Raw genomic sequence first — 17383 nt, forward strand, 5'->3', positions numbered from 1 at the left:
AATTGCAGTCATAATTATTATAACTGCCGTAATAATAAGCAAAATGGTTTTCAACTCACTTACAAAACCTAGATGGCACCACTTTCTTCTAGCACCAGCAGGAGAGAGAGCCTTGAATGGCACCCATCTACGGTCTCTAGCAAGCACTATCTCTGTAGAGTGATGGCACATCGCAAGTTCCCGACCTCTTGCTCTAAAGTACCGCAGATGAAAGATGTGCAGACAGAACGAGAGGAGGAAGGTGACTCACACCATGCCCAATGCATACAATGTGACCCTGTGCCAGTATGGATGCCTTTTATTGTGGCACTCAGTGTCAAAAGCACAAGTTTCCTTCCTCTTCCCAACCTCTTCATTTTGGATGGTTATAAGTTTCGTGTTTGTTCGTGACAGCACAAAAATACGAAAAAATAAAGTTGTTTTTTTTGTCCCCCCTAAAACAGTAATACTTCTATCACATTGAGTGTAAAGAAAAAAAATGAGTTGATATGGACCCTGAACTACAATTTTAGTCAACTGCAGAATTGATGGAGCCTGTGATATGACAGATATAAATTTCTAAAAATAGTAAAACACACAAAAAAACAAAACACAAATATGTCTCTAGCTCTACAATGAGTGACTAAAAGGGAGTGGGAAAAATCAAATTATGTTCAAGAAGCTGCCTCGATCAGAAATAAAATTCATCCTGGAGCCTGTGTAAGCAAATCTTTCCCCCGTCGGCAATGGGTTAAAACACAAAAATGGTTCTAACTTCACAATGAGTGACTGAAAGAGAGTGGGAAAAGTCAAGGCATGCTGCGTGAAGCTGCCTCACTCTGAAACAAAACCCATCCTGGAGACTGGGCAAGCAAATCTATCCTCCGACTGCAATGGGTTAATGAATCCTTGATGACTAAGAGTTTCTGAAGCCATCTAAGTGGTAGAAAAATAATGGAAATAAAACCTTAGCGGAGAATACTCTTGCCTTCATATGAAATGAATGTATTATTTTAAATTTCCTACCTGAATAATTTATTGAACGAAAATAACAAAACTGTTTTTAAGCTAAACAGTGAAAAATAAGCATATGCCAATATCTTTCATGTATATATTATTTTAAAAATAAGATAGATAAGCAATACCAAACCCCCTTGTCTATTAAAAATTGCATTTTCACTCTCGTCCCCAGCTATTGACCAGCGCCGCCATTATGCCATGCGCCTGGAACTCACCGAACATGGCATTGTTTGGCGGAGACCGAATTACGTCCCGTCGTGGCAGCCAGAAAAATCAGGAGATCTCGAGGGAGTCAAGGAACCAGAGGTGTCCACAGCGTGCATGAAAGTGCAGCCTGCGAAGGATGTGCTTGACCAGTGAGTTGTTGAAAGAATCTCTATTGTATGTTGACATAGTTATTGATTTGCATTATAGCTGATGATAGGTTTTGTACATTAACCCTTTGGCCGCGGTATTTTTAAATAAGTTTATACAGCCTTCTGTTGGTATCATCATATATGGCCTGGCCCATCCATGTCTAGGCTAATTGCTTGCCTTGACAGCAAATGACACCATCCGCGACCAATGGGTTAAGAAAATATATAAGATTTGTATTTTTTTTTATTCATAACTGATAGTGAGAACAGTGTAATAATATGAAACTGTGACATTTTGCAGAGTTGATGAAGTGACACGAAGACTCCTGTCCATAGAGTTTGGCAACCACAAAGAGAACATGAAAGTCCAGCGATACAATCTCTGTAAGAAGGTCCAGCGACATCAATATGATACAGGCTCGATGGAAGTGGCAAGTAAGTTTCACGTGACAAGTGAAAAGGGATAAGTAACAAAGTGACAAGTTTCATAAATGATAAGTCTCATGGAACTCTGGAATTTTATGATGGAAAGATCCAAATACAAATGTGAAAGCAAGTTTTACAAGCAGAGTGTAGATTTTAGGTTTTCAAACTTATGTATCCCATGATGAAAACCACTGTCTTGCTATTGTTTCTTTCAATAATTTTTTTTTTTTTTTTAGCTTTGTGTGGAAGATTATGAAGAAATAAAGAGGGCTAGTATAAGTAAATCTATTTTTTCTGCTCATGTTGAGTAAGTGGTTTATTAACCCATTCACGCCGGGGCCATTCCGGCTTTGCATGGTCGCTATACCGAGGTTTTCGAACGCATCATCCGAACGCTTCGAGATTCTCGGGCGCACGGGCCGCGAGCCTGGGCTGCCTACTCGCTCACCCCGAGCGCCGGCCTTGGCCAGATATCTTGTTGGCGGCGTCTGACAGGAAAACCATGAAACGTGTCAGCACGTCATCCGGCGTGAATGGGTTAGATAACAGCAGAATTTTAGGTGTACTTCTTGCTTTTTGTGTTTGGTGAGATCAGGATCGACTGCCTTGTTTCTTCATGATTAAATTACTATCTAGATTTAACTGACATTATGCCACTCCTATGCTGGCTGCTTCTAATGACCTGGATGTTGATGAAGAATATAATCCTAAATAATCAATTAATCATTCCTATGTTGGTTTGACATGATGTTTCAATTTTCCCACGAGGCGGTTCCAAAAATCAGATTTTGAAAAAAGAAAGAAAAAAGGAGTAATTTCAAATTGCAAGCATGTAAAGTAAAATGTAAGTCTCCAGACAGTTGACATGAAACAGGCTTTTTTTTTTACTCTTATAGAAAGGTAGTGTTACCAATGTACCAAGGTAGTGGAAAAGTAATAGTGCGTGTCTTTTAATTTCTTCATTGTCTTAACCTGTTGCTGATGAGGCTGTTTTGGCTGCAAATGGTCTAAACGCCAGAGTATTTCAAATGCATGAGCCTAACACCTCGGGCTATTTGTCTGCTCTGGTCACAGATAAGCGCTATGCACCCAATCACCTGGCGTGGTGGCCAGATGGAAAGCCATGTCAAAATATCTTGTTCCCGGTGGCTGGTACTGCCACCACTTGACGTGTTATCTTGTCACCTGGTGTTAAGGGATTAAACAATTTGGAAAATAATGTTATTGGAAATAATTAGTTAGCTACATGAAGCTCATCCAACTTTAACCCATTGACGCTCAGAGTGCATGTATGTGCATTGTTCATTGTGGTTATTTTATATAAAAAAATATATGTTGGTGACTCATGGAACTATCAGTGAGTCAATTTGTAAACCTCACTTGTTTGCCTCATTCCTTAAATTGTCTTGAGTAAGTTTTAATTTCTGTTTATTATTATTATTATTGTTATAATAATCATACAAATTATATTAATAACAACATTAGTAACAATATTAATAGTATTAGAAATAAAAACTTGGGGTAAGCAGGTGACTCAGCATTTGTGCAACCTTTTATGTATAAAAAAAGAAAAGAAATTAAAACAAAATCATAAGTGAACGATGCTCGTCCTTATGACCAATGGGTTAACTTTATATATTCTTATAGTGTTGCTTATTGGGAATGTGTCTTTAGTTTGATTGGTTCCATAGTGATTTGTATAGGGAGCCACTTTTGTAAAGTTTCATTGAGCAATAGGTGGACTAGTAGTGTTTGTAATTCGTTAATTCATGTAAGGTTTTAAATTTGAGTCTACCTGACAAATGGGGTATTACTATATTTGATACTCTCTACTCCAAGCCAGAAATAACTGCAAACTTTTGTATTAAACAACGGACAATATACTTTTTATGCTCTTTAAAGGTGTGCAAATATAATTAATGAAATTAGGTGAACATGATAAATCACATGCTCCTGAAACTCTTTCTTTAATGTATATTATTAATTTTAGTTAACAGTTTAAGTAAATTGCTTGTTCCTCCTCCAGTTGCAATGCTGACTGTGAAGATACGAAACCTGCAAAAGGAAACTTTCAAATGCAAGAAGAATACATTGCAAAGATGTTACCTCCAGGAATTAATTGACCGTCGCAAGAAGATGCTGAAACACCTGCGTAGAATGGATTACAAGCGCTTTGAATGGTTGATTGAAGAGCTGAAAATTATCTACCGTCCACCACCAAGGTATATGTACTTTGATATCTATTCATATATCAGTTCTATATTCTTTTAATTTGATTATTCTTCCCAGTGTTAGATGAATTGTCAATGAAAGTTTTGAGTATATAATGACATGTTATTGACCTTGTATAAAAGCCTTTTCTTGATAGGACTAGCACAGAAATAACACACACACACACGAAACTTTACCTATTTACCTTTACCTATTTATTGTATCCAGCATCAGAAGTAAACACGATACTTTACCTATTTATTGTATCCAGCATCAGAAGTAAATATAAATTATCTACAGATAATTAACTTCCACACTCAAGACTTTTTTATCCTCTGTCCAGTAACGACGCCACTTACACAATATGCTCTTGCCCTGAATGTTAACCCCACGTCCAAAAACCACAGGTACTACCGATGGATCACGAGGAAGGCATCCCTGAAGAAGCTGGTTCGCATGCACAAGAGAGAGATCGTTCACAGGAAACTCAATGAATACAAGGAGAGTCTGGAACTCCAGAAGGAGCCCTTCCTCAAGGAGAAGGAGGAGACTCTGAAGTGGATTGCCGAGACCGAAAGAAGCCTCGGTGTCCCCGTCAGCGTTGCCGTGCCAGAGGCAGCTTCGTCTCCTTCATAACCAGGATTGGCAGAAAAAGACATTATGCACATAAAGTAGGTTTACTGAAAGATGAGACGGTGGTTTTGAAATGCTTCGGAAGGTTGAGTCCTGGGGAGGATTTTGAAATTTTTTGTCTCGTCTTTTAGTAAACTTCTTTTGTGTATGGTAGGTCTTTGTACCATTTTCACCATGGTAGAATATTTTGTCATGCAAGATGGTTCGGTTGTATATTATATTGTATAGTAAAATCTTGTTTCTTTATGTAAAGAATTCTCGATTATGGGAATAAACAGTTTTCCTTAGGTAATAAAATTCATATAGATAGCATTTTGTTTCCTTACTCTTTCTTGTCCAAAAAGGAAAGTAAATAAAGGAAAATTGTTTTCAAGAAGTTTTATAAAAATTATAAACTGTACATACAGAATTCCAATAATTACACAACTTCATTTATCCAAACAAAGCCACAGGAATTCTCTACAATTAATTTACTTTATACAATCAACTATTTCTCTCCTATGTTTGATCTAAAGTTCTCATCCGAGACTTCATGGCACATACATAAACTTCCATAATGCTTAAAACCCAAAGGATGACAAGCCCTTCACCCTCGGACGTTGCACAGACGACTTTGTCTCGGTTGTCTCAGCTGCCTCGGCACCCTTCTCCTTCTCCTTCTCCTTCTCTTTCTCCTTGTCCTTGCGGCGGAAGCAGGAAGAAAGTGTCAGGGATTCTTTGTGGAACCTCAGGGGAAGCACTCCCAGCTGGCCCCCGTATCTGTTCTTCACCACCTGCAATGGTTGATGTGTGATGTTAATGGATAATTATATACAAGCATTAAGTTTCCTGAATTATTATACAAGCACTTCGTTTTGATAGACATACTCAGTCTCTATTTGTGTTTTATTATTATAATAATTATTATCATTATAAATTATTATTATTATTATTATAATGATTAATGTTCTAATTGTACATTCTTCCTTTCCTTATTTTTTCTATCATAAAAAAAAAGAAAGCATGAACAAGACAGGATTTATCAAAGAACCAATAATCGAGCAAATAAATTCCGCTAGTGTGAAAAGAACAGCTCATTTTACCTGCAATGCCTTCTTGCTTTGGTTGAGGGCTGAGCTGCTCTTCACCTGCAGAATGAGTACGTTGTCTGCCTCCTGTGTCGCTTTGGCTCCTCCAAACACACTGTTGATGCTGAGCAGCTGACCATCGGGAACCTGCGGGTAGTTACATAACCTGAACCATGCTGACATCACAGAAAAACAGTTGTTTGAGAAATATTTTTTATGAATTACTTTTCTTTTCTGGGGTGGCACTTCGATTATTATCATCATTGTTGTTTTAATAATAATATTACCATTATTATTGTAGTGGTAATCTTTTATATATAACTACCTGTCATATTATTACTAATACTCTTGTCTTGATTGCCATCATCATTATTGTTATCTTTACTTTATTACAATCATTAATATGATTTTATTTTTGGTGCTGTATAAGCATGATAAAACATGCTAACCACAGATGAATGGCCATAGTAGAATTTTTGAAACCCTCAAACAAGGATTATCATTATTTTTCACCCTTCAAAGGCAAACACCTCAAAAAGTAAAATAATCCACAACAGAAAAAATCACTAACTGACCGTTGCACTGAGAGATACATCAACCAAAAGAGCAAATAATTCAGATTCTGGATCAGCAGGGAAAATGCACTTTGGGGACGATTACTGCCATAGGTCCATTTTCCCATCTGCAGACATGCGACTCAGAGTTAAATACAGTATCCCCAGCAAGAGTTAGCAATTTACTGCTATCTGTGAAGAAAATCCTAGTTTCTTTTATGTTATTTGGTTAACTGATGTAGGATTTATCAAGTTTTATGATACAGGACAACGTCACTATCAGCAATATTGAAAAAAGGGAGATGGGGGGAGGGGGAGAGAGAGAGAAAGGGGGAGGGAAAGAGAGAGAGAGAGGTAAGGAGAGGGAAGAAGTGTGTGTGTGCATATGCATGTTTAGGTGCAGGTGCGTGTGTTTGGGTGCAGGTGCGTGTGTTTGGGTGCAGGTGCCTGTGTTTGGGTGCAGGTGCCTGTGTTTGGGTGCAGGTGCCTGTGTTTGGGTGCAGGTGCCTGTGTTTGGGTGCAGGTGCCTGTGTTTGGGTGCAGGTGCCTGTGTTTGGGTGCAGGTGCCTGTGTTTGGGTGCAGGTGCCTGTGTTTGGGTGCAGGTGCGTGTGTTTGGGTGCAGGTGCGTGTGTTTGGGTGCAGGTGCGTGTGTTTGGGTGCAGGTGCGTGTGTTTGGGTGCAGGTGCGTGTGTCTGGGTGCAGGTGCGTGTGTTTGGGTGCAGGTGTGTGTGTCTGGGTGCAGGTGCGTGTGTTTGGGTGCAGGTGCCTGTGTTTGGGTGCAGGTGCCTGTGTTTGGGTGCAGGTGCCTGTGTTTGGGTGCAGGTGCCTGTGTTTGGGTGCAGGTGCCTGTGTTTTGTTTGGGTGCAGGTGTCTGTGTTTGGGTGCAGAGTTCAGTTCAGACAGATATGCGAAGACGTTGCTTCGCCCGGGCTATATGCTCAAGGCGGCCCGGCCTCTGCCAGCTATGAGTGCTGACTCATCTTATCTAATCTTATCTGATCATCATCGCTGATTCAATTCAGCTCAGTTCAGAGAGATTTTGCGAAGACGTCGCTTCGCCCGGGTTGTGTGGATGGGGTAGCCCGGTCTCTATTGGCTATAAGTGCTGACTCATCTGATCATCATAACTGAACTTTTACCGTGGCGGTCGGATTGCCTGTAGGCGCTCCAGTTGCCAGGGGGCTAGTGACAGGCATAGCCGTCTAACCAGCCCGGCGGCTGTCGTCTCTGGGCCCTGCCTGAGGAAGCGAGTGTGCTCGCATTCCATCAGGTAGTGCTCTAATTTGGCATCCGGCGCGCCACAATACTCACAGCGTCGCTCATCTTGCCCAATATGCATGTTTAGGTGCAGGTGCCTGTGTTTGGGTGCAGCGTGTGTCTGGGTGCAGGTGCGTGTGTCTGGGTGCAGGTGCGTGTGTCTGGGTGCAGGTGCGTGTGTTTGGGTGCAGGTGCCTGTGTTTGGGTGCAGCGTGTGTCTGGGTGCAGGTGCGTGTGTTTGGGTGCAGGTGCCTGTGTTTGGGTGCAGGTGCCTGTGTTTGGGTGCAGGTGCGTGTGTTTGGGTGCAGGTGCGTGTGTTTGGGTGCAGGTGCGTGTGTTTGGGTGCAGGTGCGTGTGTTTGGGTGCAGGTGCGTGTGTCTGGGTGCAGGTGCGTGTGTTTGGGTGCAGGTGCGTGTGTCTGGGTGCAGGTGCGTGTGTTTGGGTGCAGGTGCGTGTGTTTGGGTGCAGGTGCGTGTGTTTGGGTGCAGGTGCGTGTGTTTGGGTGCAGGTGCGTGTGTTTGGGTGCAGGTGCGTGTGTTTGGGTGCAGGTGCGTGTGTTTGGGTGCAGGTGCTCTACAATGAGTGACTATAAGGGAGTGGGCAAAGTCAAGGTATGTTGCGTGAAGATGCCTCGTTCTGAAATAAAACCCATCTAGGAGCCTGGGTAAGCAAATCTATCCCCCGTTGGCAACTCTCAGCCAACAGTTTTGTTGATATAGATGTATTGCAATATTGCTTACCTTTTTTGGATGCACAATCAGAGTAACATGGCAATTGTTGGTTGTTGCGAATCGCCTGAAGGCTGCCACTGCCCGATCTTGCTCCCACCAGCGATCAATGGACTGTTCGCTTGTGCCTAACATGAACTGCAAGTTATCAATGATGACGTGCTGTACTCCCCAGACTCTGACAGCCTCGGTCATAGCCTGCAAAAGAAGGGAATAAGGTAGGAGAGAGAAAATGTTTATTAAGCATATAAAAAATGTAAAACAAAATGTAAATGAGAAGTACTAACCTCAATAAAAATAATTATTCGAATTAATTCATCTATTTAGGAAACAAAACCTATCAGCACAGCACATTAGGGATAAAAAAAAAAGATCACAAACCTATATTTATCCACATCAAACCATCTAATTATAAAAACAGTACTAACTCTAAACAACAAGAAACAAAATAAAATAATGTATTCCTATAAATAACATGCATTCATTCAAGAGAAACTAGACAATGCCTCAGCTTTAGCTAACCTTAATAACAGATGTGGCCGTCTGCTGGCCGTGGTAGGTGAGGAAGTGTAGTGGTAGCGAGGCAAACTGTGATGCGAGGTTGTTGAAGGCAATGGGATCGTGAGGAAGGGAAGTCCCACTGAACTGATGGAGCATAACTTCACAGAGCCGCACCACACTCACTTCAAAGCTGCCCCATAGGGTTCTCACCTGTGTGGTTTTAAAAAGTAACTGTTATTTTAAGAATAGGTTACGGTTAAAGATAAAATAGTTATATTTAAAAAATTAAACAAAAAAATTATAAATTAATTCTAAAAATAACATTAACCCACTTACGACGGGGGCATTCCAGCCTTGAATGTTCGAATTATTAGGCCTAAATCAATTGAATGGCTGGCACAATACTGTGCCGCCCGGCCACTGGGCTTTTGAATGCGCGGTACAATACTGTACCACCCGTCCAGAGAGGGTTAAAAAAACAAAACAAAAAATTATAAACTAATTCTAAAAATGATACATTAAAAAGAAATGTAATGACAGCAAAAGGAACCTTTTGTTATTGTTTAGGTCCTAAATATAATGTATATGGGACCTCTTGTTTCATACTTTTTAACCCATTGTGTATGGGTGTCATAACATACATGTCGGCACCGATTAGGCCTAAAAGATGGGAGTCAATGTGTACATCACGCGACATCGGGATCTGCTCACAGTTGAAGCACGCACACAGACGTGAAGTATTATGGCTGTAACGGCGCTAGCTCTAGAGCTACAGTGTTCCAAAGTCAGCCTAAACTTGCATTTTATGATGAAATTATGGTCAAATATTGTTTGGGCTAGTCTGCGCTACCTGGAGGACAGAGAAAACCTTTTCCCCATCCCTCTAATCTTTAGCCGGTGCCACTAGTGTTGTAGACCAACCGCCTTGACGAGCAGTTAGGTCGTTAGGTGCCCCGTCTGCAATAGGTGAAGGCTATATTCAATAGGATTCTCAAGGTACCTCTGTGCTGTCACACTGGACATAACTTAGTGTCATAATGTGTATGCAGTACCCACTTAGGCTGTTGGCAAATCACACCTCATTACATGTCTCATTCTAATTTCTATACACTTATATTTGTCTGTCTGATGATGTTTACTTATTGCGCAGATTCAATTAGAATTTGTGAAAACTGTCAAGCCATGTAACCATTCCATCCCTGGTAGTATTTCTTTCTGCTATATTCATTGTATTTGCATGTTCCATAACGACACTTTATGAATGACGAAAGAATTTTACAAATGGCCTGTCAAAAATTCAACCATATGAACTCCTTCTCTCAATCTTGAACACTTGATCAATACCATACAAACAACACACAAGACATCCAACTCAAGTATCTAACCTAATATAACATTCTCCTAACGATAATCAAACATACTGAAAAAGAAACGATACCAGAAGAAACTCCTATCGAACTGAACAACCTACCTGGCATCACAAGCTTCTTACAACAACAGCATAACCTAAGGAAGGTATACATACCCCTTGTGAACACAAGTCCAAGGAATATTCTGCCATGAATGTGGTTTTCCCTGAGCCGGTTGGACCTGTGAGCACGGTCAGTTCTCCAGGGCGGTGACCAAGGAGCAATTCATTTAGGTCACTGTATCTCTTCCACTGGACACCACAAACCTATTGGTGAGAGATGAAGAGTGATGAATATAAAGGAAGAATGAGAGTGAGAGTGAGAGAGAGTGAGAAAAAGAGAGAGAAAAAGAGAGAGAGAGAGAGAGAGAGAGAGAGAGAGAGAGAGAGAGAGAGAGAGAGAGTTTATTCATACTATATACAGTGTATACACAGGGATAGGCATAAGAACTATGCCTAAATGGTTTGTACAGTTCATGCTGGATTCTAAGACATACATTGTTGGTGAAGCAGATATTACTGTGACCCTGGCAATTGATATGCTAGGGCAAAGCTATACATAAGACATAGTAATGCATGTATATCACTCTAGAAAGACCTTGCAATTTTATCTATTACAGGCAAAGTTCTTGTGTTTATGTAATATATCTGATAAAATGCTGTCCTCTATAAAGGATGTTGCAATACTGTACAATGTTTTACGTTTAATACTTTCACGAAACTCTTCAGTTTGAGGACATATCATTACATAGTGGTCAAGGGTGTGTCAATAGGGTTGACTGCACAACTTACATTCAGTTCCCTCAGCATTGTTTGAAACACTATACTCCCAATAATATTTGTAGCCAAGCTGTAACCTTGCAGTCACTACATCAAGCTGCCTCGTAACTCTGTTTGTACTGCCGTAGATATGCTTTATCTTGGCTAAAGCGTTATGGTGAGAGAGAGAGAGAGAGAGAGAGAGAGAGAGATATAGAAAGAGAGAGAAAGAGAGAGAAAGAGAAAGAGAGAGAGTTAGAAAGAGAGAAAGAAAAAAAGAAGGAGAGAACAAGACAGAAAGAGAGAGAAAGAGAGAAATTCACATTCATTTATAATAACAATAAACAAGGAGCCTTACCTCTTCTTTGTGCGTGAGACGATAATAAATCTTGTCTTTGAGCTGCGCAAATGTGGTGGTCTTTTCAGAGAGCACCGGGATTGTGTTCTTCAGAGCATCTTGGATTTCCTTTGACTTCTTGGTATGTATCGGTTGATCATCCTTCGCAGATCTGATGATAAAGAAAAATGTATTCAGTGATGTGTAATGCATCTTACTCCTGGTTCCTTGCTGTTTGGGGTAACTGCAGAAATCTCTTTGTTATCAGCTAGACAATGAAAACAGTATGAAAATTGTCCTGTGACCTATCAAAATTAATTCTACATAATGCACAAACATTAAACATTAATCTAATATCACACAAGGGAGTGGTTTGATAACTTGTATTGGCTGAGGATATATAGAGACCTTTTGGTTACATTTTGGATAAAAAAAAAAAAGTCATCTCACCTATTGAGTTACAAACTTTACAAAAACACAATGCAGAAGAATTCATAACCCTTAAAAAAGAGGAAAAAACAATAATACAAAAGTAACATACTAATCTTCATAATATTTATAATAACTGTTACAATCCAAGCAGATAAAATAAATAACAATAACAATTCACAACCTGGAAAAGCACAATTATTACCTGATCAAGCTGCACGAGACCCCTGCTTCAATAAGGGTCATAAGGAGTGACCGAGGTGGTGCTTCTGCTCCGAGCCACAGTATCACCTCCAGTTTATTGCTGCCTGATATATATTCCTGGAGAGCTTCAACATCTATCAGAGGAAAATGCGCCATGTATGAAGAAATGTTAGGTACTTGAGCGACATCATCCCGAGTTAAAACTCTTTTACTTTAATAACAAAAATGCATCACAAGAAGCTTGAAATCATCTGATGTATATATATATTCACACAATATTAGAATGGAATTATAAGATACAGTTTATTAAACAATATTCTAGAAGTTTGGCTAATTCTACAACAAAGGGTAGCATTACAAAACCATTCAATGAGTTTACTAAAGAGTTAAACTTACTTCCAGTTGGAAGGGAGACAGCGGGGACGTCGTGCTCAGCCAACTTCAAAACATCGCAGCAGCTGGGGACGACAATGACGCGGTGATGTGTCCGCTTTGTTACTGACGCACCGAAGACACTTGCTTTGCCGGAAACGTACCTCCGGACCACCTAGAAAGTACAAGATATTTGAGGTTTCTGCAATTTGAGATAATCATTATCTTTAAATTATAACCCAACAGCAACATATTTTGGAATGTAGCGTATAACTAAACAAGGCCAAAGAATGACAATCAACCCTAAATTACCGCAATCTTACTATACCCTCATCATTACAACAATCTGCCACCTACACGTCCTAAAATGCACCATAAAAACTACTCCCTACTTACAAGTGGGTGTTGGTGAAGGGTTGAGACGCTCTCGAAGCCCACGATCTCCCCGTCACTGGTCTGCACTGGCACTACAATACGGGTTCCTTCGCTCGTCACTCTTGCATCGTATTTGTTCAGCGTAGTCAGGCTGATATACTGTTTGGAGGGAGGCATAGGAAGTGGATTAAAAATTGCCATATATTTCTACAGTACTACTGCTAATACTAATAGGATGAAGAAGTAGAAGGAAAAGAAGATAAAAGAATGAACAGACACAGACACACACACACATGTAAAGAAATAGGTGACCTCATTCATATTTCTTGTATCTAAACCAAATACCAATTGGTGGCACCTATACAGGTAGAGTGTGGGCCTGAATTCCAGTTGGAACCTACATATGCCATGACAATGAAGGCTGCTTCATTGTGTGTGCAATAGAGGTATGAAGTTTTACGGCTATTACCTTTCTAAGTCAACCTAAACTCTAGTTTTTTAATGCTTTTGATTGAAAAAACAATAGGCTACTTGTCCAGAATTAAAGATAAAGGAGAGGAAATATCATCCTCACACTTCAAATTGTTATCTTGATATTAATCCCAGAACAGTAAATATTAGGCTCCAATTTTTTCCCAGCTTCATAGGGTTAATATCCAAATAAATCCTAGGAAATACAAACAACAAGTCCCAACACTTACACACACATATACACATTTATCTACAAGAAACCACACCTTTACAACTTAAGCATATCTTGGTACAAAGACCGCATAAAAATACGTCTACCCAAAGCCCTTCAAAATAAGGACATTTAAAAGCCATACCTTCAAGGGAGATTCTTGCAAGTTGACGTGCTCCGCTTCCGAAACCGGCAAGGTGGCGGAGAGGAAAGCGTGGAGTTCCTCCGCAGTGAGACAATCTTCCGTGGTGTTCAGGAGATGCATCAGCTCCTCCCAAGTCCCAGCACGACAACACCAAGGACAGACAAAGTAACCTGCGTGTATGGTTGCCTGCGTCAAGTCACTCTACGTGGCAGATATTTACATATAAAAAGAATCTTGGAGGCAACTCACAACTAAACGACATTTCCTTTGTTAAGGGGATATTGAAAAGGGTTTTAAATCAGAGCAATTGGATGTCCATGGATGGTTTACTGTTCTGGAATTTGGATGGACTCTTGGTTGTTCATTCACACTGCAACTGTTTCCTTTTTCTTGCTAGTCTGCATTTGCATTTGATGAAAATAGTGAGAGTGAGGCATAGGATGGCACAATTATTCTAATATTTATCATGGCTTTTGTTGCTGAAGATGAGGGCCAACAGTGAAAACTAAGAGAACCTTCCATGCAAACATCTTCATGTTCATTTGAATCAATTATCTGAATAAAATTTCATAAACTTATTGGTAGTGAATAATGCGCCTTTAGAATTTGAACAAATTAAAAAAACTGTCATATATTTTATATAATTTGTAATAATCATTATGTGTATTGTACATCAGCAAAGTCTGAATGCAAAACTATTTTTTTTATTTCCAAAAATATATGTTCAAATATTTCTAACATAACAAAAACTATGAAAGTCTAATATTGGGTGTTCTTATCATCTCTGTGATTACAAGAGTATCCTGGAAACTGTATTCAGATAAGAAAAGGGTGACAAAAAATCTTTTGGAATAAAATATTGCTTGTTCTTACTTCTATAAGACAAATTAACTTAAACCCTTGTAATATGAGAAAACCTGATATGTTGAATGAATCTATTCAAACAAATTATCTCCTGAATATTAAAAAGGTGTTACACTTAACTGAATATTCATCATTCAGTCAAACCTTCTCATTAAAACATCTTTCATCCGATGACTACACTGACCTGAATTCTTATCCACAAAGATCTCCTGTGGACGAGCACTCGTGTCTTCCCTTGAACATGCTGGGCACTGGACAGTAAAACTCGTTGCCGTCTCCTCGTAGGCTATGAGATGCGAGGTCAGGAAGTCCACGATATCTTCCTCCATGTCGTTGCTGTCTTCCTCCTCCAGGTCGTCAAGGAGGAAGTCGTCCTCAAGACTTGCCACCTCACTGATATTCCCTTGTAAGTATTCAGGAATGTCTTTCTTCTTGGAGGACGTGTGGAAGCCCGACTGTAATGTTGCATTTGGGTTCCTTGTTGGAGTCAAATGGAAGTTATTTATGAATAATGAAGGAGTTCCCCTAAGAGATTGAGATAGAGACGGCAAACATAACCAGCTGGGAGAGTCCTTTTCCTGTATAGCTTTTGGTGATAAGAGCTGCCAGTTATGCACAGACTGCAGATGTGACTGATACAGTCTATTCACCTGCAGAAGGGAAGGTCCTCGTGGGGCTTTCGTCACATCATATGATGAGTGAACGCTGGCCCCAAACTGTGCCAGGTAATTAGTTTGTCCCTTCCGCTGTAGGAGATGTGCCAGGGTGCACATTTTCCTATAAGACAGCATGTGTGAAGGCGACTCATATTTGTTTTGAAAAATCTTGAATAACCACATTTAGGCCTCAGACTTCATGACCTGTAAGAAAAAGAGAAGAATGTTTTAGTGCTGCAATATAAAGCACAAATGTTGTATATAGCTACTAGTGGTGGGACGATGAATCAAAGGTAGTTGAGCATTTTGCAATAATCTCAATAGCTATTGGAACCAAGAAAAATTGAGCATGTTTTCCTTGTCTTAAAATGATTCTTTGACATCTAAACTTCTAATAGCAAAAGTAGATGACGTCCTATCACATTCTGATTTCTCCCTCTAAATACACGTTTTACATAGTAATGCATGTATATAATCATTGCACTTGCATTTATATAGACACACTGTTCTTGACTTGTCAGCAACAAGAAGAAAAAAAAACAAAACAAAAAAATAGGAGCATGCAAATGGGAGCAGCATTAGGCAAATAATCACCCTGTTGTGAATGGATTAATTGAGCTAGTGTTACAATATTAATGTTACTTGAGAATAAATTACAAATTTCCTTTTTCACTATTGCACAATATTCAAGTATGAATACCCACATATATGATGGAATGTTCTCAGAGTATTCATAAGAAATTAAATTGGATTTATCAGTCATTTTCTAATCTTAAATCAATATATCACACCAATAAATTTATCATGTTCAAAATGTAAGCCACATACTTTCAAAAACTAAAATCTAAATTTGAAAAGAATCAAACTCAACAACAGTATCAACATTTGAAATTCTAGTATTGCGCCATCACTAATGGCTACTAGGCAACACCTATGACTTTTCCTATTACTTCAGCAACCTAAGATCTGACAATTAAAAGGCATAACTGTGCTCTGCCCTTTTGGTCTGGGAACTCAACATATTCTAGAATATTAATAAACTTTATCAAAGTCACTTACTACAGCCGGCCACTTATTATTGCAAGTACACATTATGTAAGCCAGAAATCAAATAACTATAAGTAATGTGCAAATGCTTCTTAATGGAGTAACAAAGCAAAATAGGAAAGGCAGATTTAATCAAGTCTTGTTCTAACTTAACCCATTAGCAGCGGATGGCATGATTTTCTGCAAAGGCAGAGTCGGTCATAGGCGCGGATGGCACCATGCCAGACATGTAAAACAGCCATCCTACTGCACAAACCTTTTTTTAATACCGCGACCAATGGGTTAAAGCTCATAAAAATAAAACAAAGCAAAGAAAATCATGTGTTTATTTGAATTACCTCAGTAAAGGGTAGCTCTTTTTAGTGCCTTAGTCTTATTGCTCTTTTATTGGTGAAATTCCAATGAGTATTTCATTCAAGGAATCAGTGCTATCCCTTTCTCTCTCTCTCTCTCTCTCTCTCTCTCTCTCTCTCTCTCTCTCTCTCTCTCTCTCTCTCACTCTCACTCTCACTCTCACTCTCACTCTCACTCTCACTCTCACTCTCACTCTCATTCTCATTCTCATTCTCACTCTCACTCTCACTCTCACTCTCACTCTCACTCTCACTCTCACTCTCACTCTCTCTCTCTCTCTCTCTCTCTCTCTCTCACTCTAAACATTCTCTCTCTAGATCATAATACATTAATATCATTATCATTATTATATTAATTATATTATTTAAAGTCAAAAAGCCAGGTCAATCTTGCACATTGCAAAGTATGGCAGTAACAGTAGCATAGCCACTGCCCACATGTATAAGTGTGACCGGCTGCATATTTGACACCCTTGAACTGTGAGCCTCATTAATTAAAACAAAGAGGCAGCTTCACATGAATCAAGATTTCAAACAGACCACAAATGTCACTTAACGGAGGCAAGAATGCATCAAAAAAGAAGAAATTACCGTCAACTCATACTGAAATATATCATTAATCTCTTTCAAGTATACAATCATGCCAACTATAATTTCAAAATGCAGCATCCTCAAACAACTTACTCATATACTAACATAATAAATGTGTCGCAGTTATCGTGAAATTGCTACACTCAGATTCACAAGTCATTTTATATGCGGAAAAGGAGCCTAAATTTGCAATTCTCTTGGAGGTGTAAACTGTTTTACCAGGAAATAAATTCCAGCTAAATTTTAAACAGACAGAACATTCACATTTACTTTAATTTAAACAGATTGTAAGTATGGAATCAAAGATTAACATGTGTGTAAACTCATACAATCAATGTATTGCAGTCAATTCATTTAAGCATTATTGCTTATCAATAACAAATCAACCTACACATATAATACAAGATTGCAAGGCATATGCAAAACTA

The 17383-nt window shown here is 39.4% G+C and overlaps 2 protein-coding genes across 2 annotated transcripts in view; one reads left to right on the forward strand and one right to left on the reverse strand.

Moving 5' to 3' along the window:
• bonsai (28S ribosomal protein S15, mitochondrial) overlaps positions 1–4935 on the forward strand; it is a 6854-nt gene extending 1919 nt beyond the window's left edge. The window contains exons 2-5 of the mRNA XM_043022748.2: positions 1172–1355; positions 1657–1790; positions 3808–4003; positions 4400–4935. Coding sequence (XP_042878682.2) covers positions 1172–1355; positions 1657–1790; positions 3808–4003; positions 4400–4628 — 743 coding nt within the window. The 3' untranslated portion in view covers positions 4629–4935. The remainder of the gene's footprint in view (positions 1–1171; positions 1356–1656; positions 1791–3807; positions 4004–4399) is intronic.
• Positions 4936–4988: 53 nt separating this feature from the next.
• Positions 4989–15196, reverse strand: mtDNA-helicase (mitochondrial DNA helicase). The gene is made up of 11 exons (XM_086542563.1): positions 14493–15196; positions 13445–13614; positions 12639–12776; positions 12267–12417; positions 11872–12004; positions 11259–11409; positions 10259–10408; positions 8755–8943; positions 8245–8430; positions 5708–5839; positions 4989–5398 (listed from the first exon to the last, which is right to left on the reverse strand). The coding sequence occupies exons 1-11, from the start codon at positions 15145–15147 to the stop codon at positions 5186–5188; spliced, it is 2268 nt and encodes a 755-aa protein (XP_086398689.1). The 5' UTR covers positions 15148–15196; the 3' UTR covers positions 4989–5185.
• Between the last annotated feature and the right edge of the window lie 2187 nt (positions 15197–17383).

The sequence above is a fragment of the Penaeus japonicus genome, unplaced genomic scaffold (genome assembly GCF_977035675.1).
Source record: "Penaeus japonicus unplaced genomic scaffold, GWHDUDI00000001_assembly GWHDUDI00000001, whole genome shotgun sequence".
Classification (NCBI taxonomy): Eukaryota; Metazoa; Arthropoda; class Malacostraca; order Decapoda; family Penaeidae; genus Penaeus; species Penaeus japonicus.

Bases quoted from the DNA above. Each gene is read 5' to 3' on its own strand.
- mtDNA-helicase (XM_086542563.1), bottom strand. From the start codon at position 15,147: ATGTGGTTATTCAAGATTTTTCAAAACAAATATGAGTCGCCTTCACAC. The intron at 12,777-13,444 runs GTATGGCTTTTA...CCCTCCAAACAG, and splicing joins TGCAAGAATCTCCCTTGAAG to TATATCAGCCTGACTACGCT. The intron at 10,409-11,258 runs GTAAGGCTCCTT...TCTCACCAATAG, and splicing joins GTCTCACGCACAAAGAAGAG to GTTTGTGGTGTCCAGTGGAA.